Here is a 19,793-nt window from a genome sequence, read left to right as displayed (position 1 = left end):
TTATGATTATCATATTATTCCTAGCATTTTTCCATAAATCTCCTTTGCGTGATAGCTATGCATAGCCGGCAATGTAAAAATTTTAAGTGCAAGTACTATAAGAATTATAAATGCAAGACTCTTCAATAAATGCAAGAATTTTGTTGGTGATATGGTTTTATGTTTTCGGACATAGGCAGGTCAGAAGCTAAGAAAACTTTTGCTTCTTCATTCTCTAGATTCTGTCTGAAGATTGCATGGTCGGTCTCTTGGCAGTAGCCACTCTTATTTTATCCAACATGTATAATGATTTCATTATTTATTTAAAATAAATATCAACCATAACTACACCATTTCATTTTAGCTTACCTTATTTTTTCCATATTAAATAATTTATTGTGTGTAGTTTTTCTAAGCATAAAAGTATGAGGGGTTGCGAGGCGACCACCCAAATTAAATATTAGTAATGCACATTACCCATTACTGAAATTCTTTATAAATGGCAATGCCCATTGATGATCAGCTAGACCCAACCATTACAGGTACAAAAGAAATGTAAAATCATTAACATAAAACTAATTATGAAACCCTTTCATCAATTCTTTGTGGGAAGAAACTCAAAAAACTCATAATTAAATTTGAATTCGGTTCCATGATTTCTCGTAAAAGCTTCTTCATCTCCAATGGGATCAACAATTTTGCAATCATTAATGCTCCCAACTGGAAACAGCTGAAGAATTCGATTGCTTTCTTGAATCCCATCTTCAAAATTAATCTTTAAATCATCATTCTTCGAAGGCGAGGATATGCTAAGATTTAGTGCACAAAAGGGATTTTCATTTTCTTGGGCTAAATAAAATTTTTGTGCAGAAATTGGAGTGGGAAACATGCAAGAAGACAGGTCCAAGTTGCAGCAGATTTCATTATTTTTCGCTGCTGTCTTCTGCTGCAAATTCAATTCAAAATGTGTCATTAATCCAACTGTTTCACGTTCTGATTCTACCGCCCTATGTCTTGATACAGAACCCTGCAGAAAAATATTTAAACAGTTAATGAAAAGCTGAATGATTTTTGCATTTTTCCCAAGAAATTCTAATCTTTTCGTGACAAAAGAGCCAACAGAATGTATAAACTGCAGGATTTGAGGACTGTTCTTTTACCATCATACAAAGTCAGCCCTTCCCTTTCTTTAATATTTTTTAGTTTAGTTTTTTATAATATACTTTATGTTACCAAACAAAAGGTTGAATTTTAACCTTTATTAGAGAGGGAAATATGATTTTTGGTGCCAAAAAGAAAGGAGACATGAAATTATTTTTCTTGAAATGCGAAGATTTGTCGTTTGAGGTTGAGAGTTGGACGGGACGATCCTTCAATCTTGTGTTATATATATATATATATATATATATATATATATATATATATATATATATATATATAAGTTCTATTGTGCCACAACGATATTCTGGTTACTAGTCATGTCTTGGGCAAAAACTTGTGTGAGACGGTCTCACGGGTCATATTTTGTGAGACGGATCTTTATTTGGGTAATCCATGAAAAAGTATTGTTTTTTATGCTAAGAGTATTACTTTTTATGGTGAATATGGGTAGGGTTGACCCGTCTCATAGATTGAGATCCGTGAGACGGTCTCACATGAGACCTACTCCATGTCTTGCAAATGTGTTTCCTTGACCACGTCTGAAGTAGACTTCTGTGGTACCGATCAATTAATAAATAAGGGTAAATAAGAACAAATTTCTTGATATTGAGGAACATATACAGACCTCTGTAGGTGTGCCGCAGTTTGAGGGGCCACTTAATTTCTTGGCATGTTCGCTTCGCATGTATTTCTTGCTAAATCCTGTGAATCAAATCCGGATATGGGTAATTAATTCTAAATTCTTTACATCAATTCTTTCAAAAACAAAAAACACACACAAACCTAATAATAATGAATGAATGGTACTGTAACAAACATACATGCATGCATGCATATGATTTTCTATATTAGAAGGTCAAACAGATCGAATTTAACTCGATTAGCTTCCATAGAAACTCGAAAATCTCGGCCAACATTCAAATTTCGAACTTGACGTATGTGCGTTTGATGTAGAATTTTTTGACTCCTACCAAAAAAATTTCTTAGTTCCTTATTTTTCTTACATTGAACAATTTACACACACATATATATATATAGATAACATTTTTAATTTTGTTTACCTGGTTCTTTGGGTTCAACACAGTCCATCTGTTTAGCTGATAACAACTCAAGCTGGCGACGTTTCTTCTGCCTCTCTCTGGCCTTGTGGTTTTGAAACCAATAGAACACATTTTTGCCCTCTATTTTACCAAATCTTCGAAGCCTGCCAGCAATTTGCCTGATCTGTTCAGCCGTTGGAGTTCTGATTCCTCGTCTGTACATTTCTTCGAGTACCTGTAATTGTTCTGGAGTTGGGTTCCATCTTGTGCTCACTAATGGCAATGCATCATAACCTGCTGCACCTTACACAGGGGACGGAATCAGAACCTTGATCTTAGGACGAGATCAAGGCCATACTCATCATGATTTGATAATAAAAACTATACGGAATTTGATTTATTTTTTTAACATTCGAAAGGGCCGACTGATGTTAAAAATACCTCAGGGAGGTTCTCATTTACAATATTATAGCGTGTATTTCATCTCTCGTTCATTGGTTTAATTTCCAAGATGATTTGAAGACAGTATAAACATTGTACATATATGCCACGTCAAACAGTATATATCCATATTCAACAAGACCGGCTTAGACAATGTAAAGAAACTAAAAAATATCACAGACAGAGATGCATGTGTAGTGGAAGAATGAGTACCTGCAAGGATATTTGAGTTGTGTTTGCAGTAACAAGCAGGAGTTGGAATCGCAGATAATTTACCACTCATTATTGTTCCGGTACTGCTACTAATCGGCTCCATCTTGGGCATTAGCTGCCGACGTTTTCTGCTGTAAACCGTATATTCAATTTTCGTCTTGAAATCTTTGCAATGATCATTAGACTCCACCATCGACATTGTGTTTGAATTTAATTGTTTGCAACTTTTTGTTGCCTTTTTATATAGAAAATGCAAATTTGTGGTGTATAGGTGATGGGTTTATGTCGACTTGAAGAGGGTACGTAGTTGTTATTGCTTATAATAAAGTATATTCTCCACGCCCTGCCCAAGAAATGTAGGCATATAGGGTGTCTGAGATTCAGGGAAAAAGACATGACAGGTAACAAACGAAATGAATGGTGAACGAGGGAAGCAATTAAAAAAGGGTTCTCGGCTTTTGAAGAATAGACGAGTAACAGGACTAGGTTGACCTATACATATAATCCATTTGAACGTAATTTGATACACTCGGATTTGACGGTTCACAGTCGCACCTCGACTGCTACATGTTGGCATATATAAAGCGATCTTTTGGTTAATTATATTATATTCGAAACAGAAATGAGAAGGTTAGAGGCAAGATTGTCTGAGAATTGAAAATGGGGAGACGCGACGCGATGTGACAATGATGATATATATAATGACAACTACTGTGTCATTGAGACTGTCTTTTTCTTACAAAATAATAATATCATCATAGCAATAACACTGTCATTATTATTATATAATAATTGTATTGTTTCATGTAAACAACAAGAATAGTATACGGCAGTCTGCAGACGGCCCCCATGCAACGTCAACACAATCAAATGGGCTAGAATTTTTATTTATAAATGGAATCTCAGGATTATCGAAAAATTAGAAAAAAAGTTCTATATAAAAAATAGATAAAAAAAAAAACGAACTACCCAAACTACTGCTCAGGCGGAGCAACACATCGTGCCGCCGTGTCTTTTGCCCCTCAAGATACCTTCGCAGTTCTTCTTATTCCAGTTTATTCTTTAATTAATTAATTCTAAAATTCTCATAACTTATTTGGAGTCATGAAACGAGGAAAAAGATATTCTTTCAGCAAAATTTTTTTTGGTACGAATCTGAATAGAGAATCTCATTTTTAATATTTATGCTTAATTCGTATCAAATTGTCGACCGTTTCTGTAGGTTAAATGCTCTTTCTCCACCAAATTAATTAAATTTGCTGGGGTCATTAATTACATCATTGTTTGACACTACCTAGTAATACATGTGTCGCATCAACACGTGTACTCCAAATCTTGCTCACAAATTATATAAAATTGCATTATTTATTTATTGTGAACGCGTTTAAATTTATCACTCCATAAAAATCAAAGAATAAAAAAATAATTACTTTTAAATTATTGAATTATTTTTTAATTATCTTTCAAAATCTCATGTTTGATGTATCTTTTTGCTATATCGAAGTTTTTTCAAAAGTTAAAACTTGATATCATTAATTAATAACCAATTCTTCAGATCGTACAACGCGATTTAAAGACAAAAGGACTGAATTCTCAAAGATAAAGTCACATCTAAGTTGAAATAAACTGCACGGTTGGCGAGTCGAAGTTAGTGACCAATATCATGATTTAGTGCAATGTATTTGAATAATTACGTAAATAAATATTTTTTTATTAATGAAATTAATATTTTGATGATGTAATGTCAAACGTACAAATTTCTACCAAAAATATAATGTTTTGGGATCTTTACTCTTTAATCAATATTACATCAATTATATCCAAATATTTCTAAAATATAAAATTATGTGTTGGAGTACCTTTTTCTCGCATTTATTTTTTAAATATAAATATTAAGATTACGATTTAAAAGGGTGAGAACGAGAAACGTAGAATCTTCCTTACGAAGGATGCGATGAATTTATTTAAAAGAAAAAATTAATTTTAAATTTTTTGGATTGGACGATATATATTTTGTTTCTTATTAATAACAAAATGGTATTTAAGATATTTGTCTCAGAATAAATTAGAAACAATACGAAGTGACACATGAAGAAATTCTAACAAAACCGTGAGAATAATAAAGTACTGAAGTTTTTCGACTAAAATATGAAAGCCAAAGTAATTATACAGTTCCAAAAATTAAAGGGGAAAAAATTGTTCACCAAATATAAACATTTTAAAATTTTGAGGTGATGGATAAGTCCAATAGCAAGATCCCAAAAATAATTGTAGAAATCTGGTCATTTTCTTGTCTCATTGTATATATATAAGTTTGCCTGTCATTCCAATTGCTCAAATATTATATATAAATACACACACTGAGTACCAAATAAATATATACTTTTTGGCAGTATAAAATTATCGGATTCTACAGGGATCATGTCCTACTTGCAAAGTAGTTTTATTTATGAGAAAGACTTTTAGCTATTTTCGATGTTCTACCATGTATATATATAGAGAGAGAGAGAGAGAGAGTTGACCCATTTTTATCGCAAACTTTTCTAACTAGTTTATATTAAATTTAGCTTTGTTTTAAATTGAATTATGATTGCGATAAGATAAGCTAGTTTTGACCTTAAACTTGCTTCTTTTTTAAAGAAATAAAGTTGTATAGTTACGAATAATTTATATCGTAATAATATATAAAACTTAATGGGAAAAACTTGTGTAAGACGGTCTCACGAGTCGTATTTTGTAAAGCATATATCTTATTCGGATCATCCATGCAAAATATTACTTTTTGTGCTAAGATTATTACTTTTTATTGTGAATATCGGTAATATTGACATATGTCACAGATAAAGATTCGTGAGACCATCTCATAAGAGACTTACTCATACTTAATTTGTGTTTTCGTGGATTGGGCTCCCAATTGAGATTCAATCTACGTTCCTCCGACATTTAATTTTTTTAATATTTAAATATTTATTTACCTAATGATATCTTGTAAATGTATTTAAAAATATTGCCATATAGATTCATATCGAAGTAGAGAAATAAATAATATTAGATGAAAAACCCTTCACTTTCATATTTAAAATGTAGATTTATTTATATATATTCCGCAGACAACGGCTATTAATACTGGACAGTCCCACTCCCCCCATTTTCATTTCTCCAAACAACACTAAACTATTTCTTTATGTATACTTGCATTACGAAGATGCCCAAATTAACATAAATGTCAAAACCCTTCTTGTTTATAATATTGCAAGAAAACAGGGTTCAGACTTCCAAGATTCAGACAAGAAAATATAAGAAGTTTCCAAGAATCAAGGGTCCTGATCATGTGATCGAACCCTTAAATATATCACAGCTTCTTCCAGGAATTTACGCTCAAATTTCTTGCTCGAATATTGCTGCAGATTTGGAGTTAAACATTGCTGTTAACAATGACAGTTAATTCTAATTCCACAGCAAGAATTTTAGCGTTTTCTCTTGCTTTCCTCTTAATTTCAACCCTACAAGTTTGTCTATCTTCTGCTGAAAAGAGTGACAACATCAGCAGTTCAATAAAGTGGTCTCCGGCAAGAAAATCCCGGTTCTTCGAAACGTCCCCGTATCACGCAAGAACTTCGGGTCCATCTTCACAAATGGCAGGTATTGATCCGAAGAATGAGGCTTCGTACGAAGAAGAGAAGAGATTAATACACACAGGACCCAACCCTCTTCATAACTAAGGTACATACAGAGAATTAGAAGCTTTGCTACCATGGATTCTAATTGTTTAATTTCAGATCTCAAAACCCTAAAAAAGGCTGTAAGTTCTTTCTGTTATAAGTCTATTGTTCCCTTTTTCACCCATTGTGAATTAGAATTAATGGTAGCAAAGCTGAGATTAGCTTTTTCAGTGCTGTTTTTGAATTGGTAGAAAGAGGGTACAACGCAGAAAAAAATATATGAGAAATAAGCTGTGGAGAATAGTGTTTAATGCTCTTGCTTCCTTTGCAGTGTTTTCTCTCGTTTTTTTCCTTCTGTACCTTCTGTTAAACATTACTACTGTTTTTGTATTAATTGCTGTAGTTACTGTGTTCATCTACTCTATCTGTTTTTGGTATTTCTTTCTTTTCCATTTTGAAAGCATATTAGCTTGGTATATACATACAGTCAATGAGCCTGCAATTAGTCTAATATATCGAGTGATGAATTAGTATAATTTTAGAGCATAAATATTTAGAGTAGCTAGCTATATGTATAGATATGCCCATACTATGGTATAAATATATATTTATTCAGGCTTATTTTGACATGAAATTTCAAGATTCATATATACATATATATCCGACGCCAACTCTGTGGTGCTAGCTAGCTAGTACCTTCTTGAATATTTGTCTGATCTTTTGTGCAATGTTAGAGGAAAATTGTTCGATTGAGCGATGTAATTATGTATTGGTTGAAGACAATTTAGTATTAAACAGCAATTAATTAATTAGATAGCTAACTAGAGAGCGTCCTTTAATCAGCCTAACATGAGTCCATTGATCTTCACCCAAACATGTGTTTCATTCCGTGTGTATTAAATTTAAAGTACTGTCAAATCTTTTTTCAACAGTTCTTGAGATATTGAATTTTTTTTATTTTTAATTTTTGTTATATACTTTATATATTATACATGGTGATGCTCCAACATATATATGCTTATCTTTATGTTGTTAATTTAGGAATGAATTTAATTAATTTATCCACGGGAAGAATCCAATTATTCTCACGTCCATTAATGGATTGTATTTTCTAGTGATTATGATATAAATTACTAATGATTTTACATTATATGAATATAAAATTATAAACTTCAGCGGGAAATCAATAATATTTGTGTGAAGAGCAAGTTATTTAATTATTACAAGGTCAAATGGGTTGATTTCGAGGAAACCATTTAATTTATTAAAAATTAACATTCATGTTCCCAAGATTAGACCTAAAGAGAAACTTCATTGGAATTGGAATTGGAATTGTTTCAACAAAATGAATGTCTGTTTAAATTTTTTTTAAAAAATAATTAGAAAATATGTTTGTGTCCATTAACTTGTTTTTCAATATTTTTTATAATATTTGAAAAAAATTATAAAATCTGAATCCAAATTGGAAAGCTATAATTGAATTATTATTATTATTATAATAAAGAGAAAGTGTCCCACACGCGGTACTGATCCTCACAGGCTGGTTATTATTATTGATAAAAGAATCAACTACCCAAACGCGCCTTTAATTAAATGTGAATGAATGAATGTCTCATTCAATGAATATGGAGTGGTTGGTTTTTACATAATAGCGGCAATTATATAATTGGGCTTTCTTCATCAGTGACCTCTGTAAGAATGTTCTTTTATTGCACATTTCAGGAAACACAACTCAGGCCCACTTTGAAAATATTACTCACACGTCCACAAATTTTTAATTAAACTAAAAATTAAATAACTTCAAAATAATAAACAATTAATATTATTTTCTACCCGTCAACGTCACGTCATTTAGTTTAAAGTAGATTGGGATATTCTTGCATCTTATATAATTTAGTTAAATGGGAGTGTTTTTGATAAATCAAAGTTTCATCCCATATGCCAAACCCATCATTCAAATTCCTGTATTTTATCCCGATCTTTAAGAGTTAAGTTGTGTTATTGTTTTAAATTCACAAACTCGAATTCAATTCAGAATATAAATAATAATAATAATAATAATAATAATAAAAAAAGTGCTCGAACTCCGATCTACGCTTTCCAATATAGAAAACTGAATCCTAGGTCAAGGTGGTTCCAATACGGTCTAAGAAGGAATTTTTTATCTGAGAAATGTGTTGAGGCGGATCAAGAAGGCCAATATGGTGTGTAAAAACCAAGGCGGTGGCGGAGGTCGGTGACTGCCTACCGCTTAGGCGGTTGAATTTCTTTAAGTAATTTTTTTTTATAGATAATCATAAATAATCATGCAATATAATCATTTTTATATAAAATGTGCAATTAAATAATGTTTAAGCACAAAATATAATATCATCTAGATAATGTACAATTAATAAAGATTCATCATCATAACAAAGATTTTTGAAATCACAAAATCTGAAATATTATAAAAAATATATATGATAAATAATAAATATGCAATGCCTAACCTAAATATTCTGACTGCTGGTGGCGGTCGGCGACAGCCAGATTGTGTGTGGTGGTTGATAGTTAAGAGTGAAAATCAAAAATAAAATAAAGAAAGTGAGGTGTGTTATGATTTTAATATTTAAAATTAGTTGACTTTTATTAGGTTTTTAAAATTGTTAACTAGGTTTTTAAAATTTTTGACTATAACTTAAAAATTTTGACTGCATGCCTCGCCCGCTTGCTCGCCGCCTCGACCCTCCTCCCCAACGTCGTATAGCTTGAACCGCCTAAAACATCCGCCTCATGCATAGGCGGTGCGATCGAAAGCCGCCTCGACCGCCATTTAAAACACGGGTAAAAACCAAATATTTCATAAAATGGGGTAGTTATTCTTTACATAAGTTTTCGACGTCATCAAGCTTTGAGGTGATATTTGGAAAACTGAAGTTGCTTTGTTGGTTTATGGATGTATATCAAAGACAAAAATTTGTGTGAGACGATCTCACATGTCATATTTTGTGAGACGAAACTCTTATTTGGATCATACATACAAAATTATTCTTTTTTATGCTAAAAATATTATTTTTTATTGTGAATATCGATAGGATTGACCCGTCAGATAAAGATTCGTAGGAGCGTTTCACAAAAAAACTACTCTATATCAAATGGCGAATTTTCAAGTAAAACTCAGTAATTTAATCAGATTTGATGCAAGTGGTTATCGTCGGAGGATCGTGCAAGGATACAATATCAAAGCAACTCCAAGAACTTGGTTTATTTGGCAAGAGCTGTGTAAATATAATCGCATAGACGGACTATGAAGGAAGTGCCAGCTCGGCTCGAAAACCTTATCAACAATATGGCAGTGAAAATTATGGATCGATAACTCATAATAATGAGCATTCTTACGATATTCTACACAATAATTCAGTTACCTTCATCTTGTTGAACTGAATTCGAGCTGCAGTTTCAGTTTAAAGAACTAAAGGCAGTCTTTACAAATATGCGTGTTAATTTACTCAAGTTCGAGATCACAAAAGCAAACATAGCACTAATGATATAATAATCAGGAAAAAGGAGTAATTTGACATCAAGAAGTAATTAGATGGGCATAAACCAAATGTCAACCAACCAAGTCTAATTTATTGGTGAACAGTTTTGATATTAGTTCACGTGTGCTTCGAAAATCTGATGACAAAACAGAAAACAAGCTTGGAATTGATGAGCAAATCATCACCAAAACAACAGGGATGATTCATAAACGAACTACTAAAGTTCCCAGTGACTGGACTCAATTTAACTCAATGAGAAGATATCTTGCGGGACATAGATTTATGGAACCATGTCTTCCAACTTCCAGCTGCCTTCCGAGACAGTGAAGGTGCCTTCTCACCCTCGACGGCATTCTCAGTTTGCGGCTTCTTGCACAGCATGAAGTTGCGGACACCAACTGACCCAATATTCTCCCATGGACTCAAAGCTATACATAAAGATAAATCTAAATAAATATCCATCTTCATCAAAAACCATTAGCAGCTCATAGAAACAACCTAGTCGATATATCAAATTAAGCAACTCAAATTCTAAAAAAAACACCTTTAGTTTGGAGGGAATTGATGTAAAAGAAACCATTAATAAACAAAACAGGATATATCCTACCGACAAATGAACATAGAGTCAGTACCTTCAGTGCCAGAAAATGAGCAATAGAGCATAAAATTATTGAGATCGGAACCAAGGACAGGGAGCCTGCCCTCCCGCCCATAGGATTTCAGAGTAGTTTCAATGACGGCAGCGACAAGATCCTCCTCGTTAACGACAAAACGAATGGGGCCAGCGCTTCCGAGCACCGTAACGCTAATCAAGAACCGGTTGCCCTTGAGGGGTTGATTCTTCTTATGCTTATAATTCAACATCCTTTATTTTTTTATAAAAAAAAATCTCTGGCTTTCAAAAAAAATCTCTGGCTTTCTTTAAAAATACTTTTTTAACACGAAATTTACAATTGAAAGGAAGAAGTAATTGAATAACAATGAAAGAACAAAGGTTGTGAAAATCGAAGGGAAGAATATCAAATAGTCGCTTTCTTATTCAGGGATCGAGGCCGAGGCAGCGGTAGTACCAGCCTTCCATACAAGAACCAAAGCAGAAAGCAATAGCCAGAGAAACCGAAATCCCCCTTCTTGAAGAACAGGGGCTGATCATCAATTTCGCAGCCGAGATTTCTACCATTCACGATTAAAATAAAACTAGTCTGGGATGCAAAAGAAGGAAAACGGAAGGGGCTGGGAAAAGAGAGAGAGAGATTATAGATCACGATTGAGCAGAGATAACAATGAAAAAGATCTCGCGTTCCTTTTATTGGGCAATATCGTGCGATTAGGGCTAGGGTTTGAACCAGGCTTGCGACTTTCTTTAAATCTTCCTACGTCATTCGTGATCTCACCACCAGGCCCGTTTTGAAAATATTTATATGGCCCACCTCATTTGTGATGAATTTTTTTTCTTAGTAATTATATTAATATTATATTATTGCAAATACATAAATAATTGCCAATTAATATCATACAATAAGTAAGATAAAGTTTTCAAATATTTTAAATAAATGAAATTGTAAAGAGAAAATATTATAATCATTTTTGAAAAATAAGTCTATTGTGAGATATTCTCACATAGTAAACCTGATTCATATATTAAGTCAAAAATAATATTTTTATTATAAAAATAATCGAATCAATAAGAGATTCGTTATACAAAATCGCACCAACTTGTAACCATTTTTTTCTGGTTTACTTCATGAAGTTTCGATGAAATAGGGAAGATATCGGTTTTGATCCTACAAAATCATGGAAAATAAAACATTATTGATTCTGTGTATCAATAAATTTTTAAACTATGTAATCAACATTTATCTGCGCATTAATTATATCATTTATAACTGGATGTACCTTTGGTATACCTCGTATCTATATCTATCTTATATATAAAAGTTGAGATATTTAGTGTTTTGATTTTGTAACATCAATTAGTTTGTATGAAAATACTCTATTCATTTAGATAAATAATTGTTTTCATATAATTTAATCATAATCACAACATATAATTCGTTTTAAAATTTAAAAATTCACATTTTATGCTTACAAATCACATATTTGATATTATTGTATTATCTTTATACAAATAATGATTAAAAACTATAACAAAATTTTATAAATCATCTCGACCTATTAATGATCATGATCTGTATTGTATGTGTGCGGTTCAATGATATTATATATAGACAAAAACTTGTATGAGACGGTCTCACGGGTCGCATTCGTGAGACGGATCTCTTATTTGGATCATCCATTAAAAAATATAACTTTTTATGCTAAGAGTATTACTTTTTATTGTGAATATGGGTATGGTTGACCCGTCTCACAGATTAAGATCCGTGAGACGGTCTCACATGAGACTCACTCTTATATATAAAAAGTCGAGGCTTAAGTGGTACACTTATACTCGTCACTACCATTTATAATCTCTTTCAAAAATTCACATATTATCCTTATCTTTTTCAAAAAAAAACAAAGCAAAATTTTATCGCTCAACTCGATCTATTAATGATCACGATCAAGATTCATATATATAATATTTATTATTTTACATACGCATCGTGTTGTATTGTAATGTAGTTCCTAATTAAACATGTGCGTCGAAATATTTCTTGGAGACAAAGCAAACATTAGTCTATGTCATTATACTTTTATATTAGTACCCGACAACTTGTTATGCATGTTCACACCGATTATTTATGTAAGTTGATACCAATTACTATATCAAATGATATTATTTTGTTTCTTTTCTTATAATGATTTTAATATATTTTTATTTAACTAAAAATTCGAATATGTTCAAAATTTTTATAAAACTGGATATTACAATTAAACAAGGAAGTTTTGAGTTTATATTTTATATGAGTGAGTATCATGTGAGACGGTCTCACGGATCTTAATATGGGTTAACCTTATAAATATTCACAATAAAAAGTAATACTCTTAACATATTTTTTCATGGATGATCCAAATAAGAAATCTGTCTCACAAATACGACTCGTGAGACCGTCTCACACAAGTTTTTGTCTTTTTATATATAACGATTAGGATATTTTTGTTTTTGATTGAATCAATAATAAAAATCAAATATCTTGTTTTCTATGAGTAAATGCCATTAATTATCCTCGACTAAATATTAGTCACAAGTTTCAACTTTTATTCAAGACTTGACAAACCTTGATAACTATACTATGACGACATTAATTAAAACGTGCCTCGAAGACTTCGCCTAGTCACGTACAGTAGGCGGACATATATTTTTGTTTTTAACAACAAAAAAACATGTTAATTTTCAGGACATTGAATCTCGAACCCATGTTTATCACATGTTTTTGTTTCACAAAACTTCCTCTCGAATTAACTCGCCAAACATCTTCAAAAAATATTCGCCATACTACACTAAAATATATAATGTCTCTATTTAACAATAAATAAAATAATTATTTGACGTTTTTTTAAAATAAAAAAAAAAGATATTCTATACTATTTTACAAGTTTTTGGTAATTTAATTAACGGAGGGAAGATTCCACGTTGGAAGCGAATATCCTTTTTCCATTTATGTGTGCGACGTGCCAGCTGTACACCGAGTCATGCACATATATGCGTGCCTTTCAGTCTTTATCTCGTCACGTGATATTTGTGTTTTTTTTATTATATATAGATTAAGAAAATTAATTAACGTAATTGATGAATAGAGATAAATTGATTTTAAAAAAATAGATAAAATAACAATAAATAAAGATATTGGAATATTATATATTTAAAATAAATGAAAAAACATGAAATAGACAATGGACCTATGAAAGGTGGACCCAGCCCAGTTTAAGTTGACGGTCAAGTCTGAGGCTTAGATTTAATCATTCTACAAAAATAGCCCAATTTGGATTTGGATCAAGCCCGTTATGTCTTGATTTCAGGCTCATTGGTGGTTCCGTTTTTTGCGGAATAAGGTAAACGTACAATTGAACATTAATTAGTTACTTAATCATGTTTTGAACACGTCCCCGGGCCCTCCATCAAATATGCAACCCAAAATCCCCTGATCGAGTCACGATGTGAAAATAACAAGGTTAGAAATCACAACTCCAATTTTATATATTGGTACCAGAAGAGGAAGAAAATGACTCGATATAAATTTAGGACAAAATTTTACTTAAATTCTTGTGACTTTGTCTGACGTGCTCAAAAATGGTCACGGCCTTATTTTATCAAATTCTCCTTTGATTTTTATTAAAATTATGAATATGTTATAGATACATATATCGAGTGTTGGACTTATATAGGTTTATTGGGCTTGTTCTTTGAATGAGAAATTGGACAAGGCCTAGCAGATGGTAAGTGGGAGATGTCCCACATTGGAAAATGAACATAGAATTGGTGAGTTTATATTGTGTTATACTTTATGAATGTGTAACAATGATTGGTCGAGAGGCTCTCTCTCGCGCACACAGGCGCAGGGTGGCCCAAATCATGGGCCCGATTTGCAGTGGAAAAAGGTTTGACTTGTGTGCAAGCGCGACCTGGGTGCGTCGAATGTCGGACCGATCAAGGCAAAATTTCCCACAACGGTTCACCTGGCTTTTGCTATTTTTATTTTCGAAAATGGAACATGACCTTTGGTGCTCCAGCTGGACTGACTTTTGGTGCTGCTGACCTTTGGCCTTTCAGATGGCCAACCGTGGCTGTTCCTATGGAGCCGAAGTGTGCCTATATATAGAGGCAACATAGTCCTTCAAATAACATCCGAAAAACACTCCCCTGCATTCTCGTGATAAAGTTCAGGTACATTTCTCGTATCTAGTGATAAGGTATTGCTGGTTGTTCCGTTGTATGATGGGAAACAGACGTCCAAGTTCATTCTCGAAGCACACCGGAGGAGACGAATCTGTTTTAAGGACATTGTATTTCATACAGACCTCGATTTGCTTTATTTTAAACATTGTCCTACCTTTTTCTTCGCAATACTAGTTCGTTGATTCTCGTGTACTCGTGTACCTTTCTGTTTGTGCATACATTTTCTATAACATCGAGAAATTTAGCGCAGTTGATGCTAAAAAGATAAGCTTAGATATGATATTTAAATTGTTGTATGTTATATTTATTTGCATTCTTGGATAAAAAAAACTGTCACCTTGAGCCATGCAACATTTCGAAATCAGTTATTAAATATTTTAAATTGGACGATAATGAATAATTGTTTACTTTGGAAAAATCTATAAATAGTGCAGATCAACGAGATTTTCACCCAATAAAGCCAAATAAAACGTAACTTTGAAAAAACCTAAGAAAGATTGTAACAAAGTGAAAAAAAGAACAATGATAAAATTTAGAAACTGGTCGAATTAAAAAGTTGTGGGTCCAACCCCACCTGGCCAAATGTACCCCCAGCTAAGCAGATAGTACTCTGCCAATAACTACTCAACCCTGGGTCCATTCAGACGGGCCTACTCGGGTTAACCCGGTTTCCACGCCGAGGTAGCGATCAGTGGCCTGGTGTGCCAACCCAACATCAAACACCCGTTACTTTCCTCCACCCTATACCCATCTCCACCACCGAACAGAGCCAGCAACATCCCAGCCTGCTTGTACGCATTCGAACCCAAGTGAACCGGCTCGAACCCAGATGAAACCAATCTATTCTTCCATTGATACAACGTCTCGTGCCTCTCGACCCGGTCCGCTCCCTCACAAGCCACCACATTGCATATCTGTCCCCCCAAATACACCTCACTCATCAACTTATCTTGTTCGCTTACGACCCCATCCACACCGCAACTCTCTAACGAATCAAAGAGGGTTGAATAATAATGCAATGCCTCGTTAAACCGGTCCAAGAAAATCGGCCCGTTGTGATTAGCCTCTTGCTCAACCACTGTAAAGATTTCAGGCTCCATCACCCTCACCACTTGCAATACTTTCTCTATCGCTCCCGGCCTTGCTAGTAATTGATGCAGCTCGAAGATGGAATTCACGGCTACTGACTCGCTTTCCCGAATATCGAACATGGAAGAATCAAGATCAGCTAACGAACTTGCTACAAATCCTTTGAACTCAAACTCGACATTGATTGTTTCTGCCAATTGGGCTAATTTCCACCCAACTTCTTGCAGATGATCGGTGTTGTCCTGAGGTGGTGGGCCAACTCCTGTCAATCGAAAAGTTGGCGGGCCGCCGGGTCGCAAGGCCAACGCTTGTAACAACGCAGGCCATTGCATTCCCTGTTTCATGCTAAAATCGATAACGTGTACGCGGTTTTTGCCAGCAAATGCTTCAAGAATCGCTTGATTTGCCGTGAAATGAGCGAATTTGAGATACGGGCATGTCTCGTAGAAGTGCATTTGTAACAAATCAGTGAAGGCGGAATCATGTGGATTTGAGGGAAACAATTTATAGATCCTTCTCGCCAAAGCTTCTGCGAAATATGTAGCAACTTTTCTCATGGCTCCCGATTGTGAAACAGCCAAAAACCCGATATTTTTCACCAAATCTTCAGCCAATTTCAGGTTATCTAGCTGAACTGCTTCCGCACAGGCCATTAGCGAGTGGACGAGTCGTATGCCTTTTTCCTGTGAGTCAACAAGGAAGGTCTGCCGAGTCGACTCATCTGGGAAATTCCACGGAGCAGCGCCTATACTTTCTGAATATGGCACCGACTTCAACTTCTTTCTCGGGGTTGATGACGCCGGAGCCGGTGGAGGAGGAGGTTTAGTTCTGGTGTACACAGCTGGTCCGGGTATTGCGATAAGTTCCGATCCGAAATCAGAATGGACCTGTGCCGTCTGGTTGGGTTCGAGAAATGGATCCAGGATTACAGCAGAGGCAGATGAATCCAACTCTGGCAAAGGGTTGAACCCTGAAATCAAGGATTCCAGCCATGAGGAGAGATCTGAGGGATTGTAATGAACTTGTTCGGAGGCAAGGTGAGAGACGTTGCCGTCTTCTTGCTGGACGCTGCCCATAACTTCTTCCAGCTGTTCAATCTTTTGCGCCACTGACGCCATGTCGGAGGGCTTCACGTTGTAGCCCAACACAGCAAACAGTTCATCAAATCCGGCATCGCTCTGCTGCTGTTTCCCGGATTCCGAACACCACATATTGGCTTTTCTGGAATAATTTTCTGGATTAAAGTTGTCTCTCTTCATTATCTCGCAACACGGATGACCTCTAAATTTTCAAGATTTATTTTTCCCCCTTAGGAAAAGGAATCTAGGCATTGAGGCCTGGAGGAAACCTTGCTTTTAACTTGTTTTGTTTACACATATTTACTCCGTTTCTTAGTTTTTGTTCTCCCAGTAAAGCTTTTCTTCCTCTCACTCTCACTTCAGTGTGTGTGGGGTTTACAGAGAGAGAAACCAGATGCTATTGGGGACTATGACAATGGTTTTTAAGAGAGAGAGAGAGGAGCTTTCATGGAGGTGGGGACGCTCTTCAATGGGGTCATAACTGAATATTACAACTACAGAAACAGATAAGATATGAACATCTGCGGTAAAAATTTATGGGCTTTCTTATTATTCCTTGCCATGTTTGAAATTTACCATTACTATTAGTTTGTTATTATCGTTAAGAAATAAATAATATTTTGTTTTCTCTGTTATTATACGATAGTTTCTTTTTTTATTTATGAAGAACAATTTTTACAGTTGTCATATCAAATCTGTTATTGTCCTCGAACATATATACATATATATATATATATATTTATGGGGTCTAATCAATTATCTTCCATGTTTTGTTGGAGTAGGGTCACACCCTATAGCCAATAGGTATGAAGAATATTCATGAAATTAATCGACATACGTTTGAGAAGGTGCAAAAGCTTTATATGCCTAGTTTAGGCGTATACAGAGATTTGATGTTGATTTCATCTTATATGTACGTGTAGGGACATTATTTCATGATACAATTAATAACTTAAATTTAGCCACATATACATGAGGTCTATAAATTTTTTTTAAATCATATATGTATGTGAATATTATCCATCTAAATCATGTGGGACACTAGTATCGACTTAACCGAGATTTGCTGGCACACATTCCTAAGTTGACTAATTAATACACACAGATTCGACAATTTCCATATAATTTATATATTTCTAAAGATGAGCCGGAGAAATAGAGATATATTTAATTTATTTTTTCCGCATTCTGTATTTATTTATTACTATAAAAATATTTTATGAAGCCACATTGGTTCAGTAAAAAAAGAATATATATAGCCAGTAAAAAGTTGATCTCAGATGTTGTCCCCCACGAGGAAACGAATTGACCATATTAGCCCTTGCAAGGGAAGGAAACGGAGACTAACGGCATCAGTTGCCTTCTCAATTCCCCATGCAACTCCGAAATATCTCTCTTTTCGCTTTTCAACCTCTTAAAAGTTAATTTTCAAAAGTAAACTAGCTCTGCCACCGGGCATTCCGAAGAATAAATTCTCTCTCCTCCACAAACACAGCAGCGGCGCCGCCGTGAGTCATAATTCCGATTCAGGATTTCGCTAAATTTGTCACAAAGTAACGTATTTGAGAGGGCCCCGACCCACGTGATGCTGAGGGTTTTGGGACTCCATTATCAAAGCAGCTTTGCTCAATGGTGGGTCCCGGCTGCCACATCGGGGGCCGTTCCATTATTCCTATTTTTAGCACTTCCACCCATGCCTTTCCAGTTTATATCTTACACGTGTCACCTTATTTTTCCCCGATAATATTATATTATATATAATAATAACATAGTACAAAATAAATAATAATTGGGTGTAGTTCTGCAAAAAAAATAGTTGATTTTTTATATATTTAGATCCCAGAAAATAATGCAACACTTGATTTTATTTTATATTTTTTAAATAATATATTAGATAATGTAAGTATATATCAGCTTGGTGATTCGATGTATGAGTGAGCCAAGTCAATTTTATTTTTCCAAACACAAATTAATTAATAATGAATCCAACCCGAGAGAACGTCATCCGTGTCAACATTTGGAACAACGTTCTATTTACCGATTCCTAAAATAATAAATTTAATCCTCGAATCTAATCTTCCCGCCGGCTGAATTTTGTATATGTGATCAAAAGCATATGCTACAAGATATGCCAACTAACTAAATTAAACAACTAGTATAGATTAATAAAAAAAGATTAGGATACTAAATAATATATATTAAATGACAAAAAATTGTGTGAGACGATCTCACGAGTCATATTTTGTGAGACGGATCTCTTATTTGGGTCATCCATGAAAAATATTGTTTTTTATTATGAATATCGACATAATTGACCCGTCTCACAGATAAAAATTCGTGAGACTGTCTTATAAGAGACCTACTCATATTAAATTTATTATCTTTCCGTTGATTATTTTTAGATCAGTTTAAGTGATCTCATAATGCATATGTCATTTGTAGCTACTTCTGTAAAATAAATAGTAAAATAGAACCAGATTATTTTTAAAAAATAAAAATAAAAGAAGTTATTATTAAAAAGATCCGAGTCATTCTACATAGTGGACCGAATAGAGTAAAGAGCTAGGGGCCCATTTAACAATTTTAAGGTTATTTATATTAATTATTAAAATTGGGTCATAAAAAGGGATAAGCCCAATTATGATCAGACCCAGTATCCTTTGGCACAAGCGAACTGATAATAACATTTTAGAAATCTAAGTACTTAAGTTTGAAAGTTTTGAGTTCAAATATTATGGAATATGAAATAAACCACTTTTCAAGTGTAAGAT

At 33.9% G+C, this 19,793-nt stretch overlaps 3 protein-coding genes across 3 annotated transcripts; all 3 read right to left on the bottom strand.

The window, feature by feature from the left end:
* Nucleotides 1-574: 574 nt before the first annotated feature.
* Nucleotides 575-3,033, bottom strand: LOC140809653 (uncharacterized). Its single transcript, XM_073167356.1, has 4 exons — nucleotides 2,835-3,033; nucleotides 2,202-2,483; nucleotides 1,766-1,842; nucleotides 575-1,006 (listed from the first exon to the last, which is right to left on the bottom strand). Exons 1-4 carry the CDS (start codon nucleotides 3,031-3,033, stop codon nucleotides 575-577), a joined length of 990 nt encoding a protein of 329 aa, XP_073023457.1.
* A 7,055-nt stretch (nucleotides 3,034-10,088) lies between these two features.
* Nucleotides 10,089-11,355, bottom strand: LOC140842221 (uncharacterized protein At4g22758-like). Its single transcript, XM_073210002.1, has 2 exons — nucleotides 10,650-11,355; nucleotides 10,089-10,445 (listed from the first exon to the last, which is right to left on the bottom strand). The coding sequence occupies exons 1-2, from the start codon at nucleotides 10,879-10,881 to the stop codon at nucleotides 10,267-10,269; spliced, it is 411 nt and encodes a 136-aa protein (XP_073066103.1). The 5' UTR covers nucleotides 10,882-11,355; the 3' UTR covers nucleotides 10,089-10,266.
* A 3,889-nt stretch (nucleotides 11,356-15,244) lies between these two features.
* LOC140842205 (DELLA protein GAI1-like) lies at nucleotides 15,245-17,574 on the bottom strand. The gene has a single exon (XM_073210001.1). It carries the CDS (start codon nucleotides 17,200-17,202, stop codon nucleotides 15,514-15,516), a length of 1,689 nt encoding a protein of 562 aa, XP_073066102.1. The 5' UTR covers nucleotides 17,203-17,574; the 3' UTR covers nucleotides 15,245-15,513.
* Nucleotides 17,575-19,793: the final 2,219 nt, after the last annotated feature.

Source organism: Primulina eburnea, chromosome 1 (assembly GCF_022965805.1).
Source record: "Primulina eburnea isolate SZY01 chromosome 1, ASM2296580v1, whole genome shotgun sequence".
Lineage (NCBI taxonomy): Eukaryota > Viridiplantae > Streptophyta > Magnoliopsida > Lamiales > Gesneriaceae > Primulina > Primulina eburnea.
Note: the sequence above shows the minus strand (reverse complement) of the source record. Positions and strands in the feature narration are given on the sequence as shown.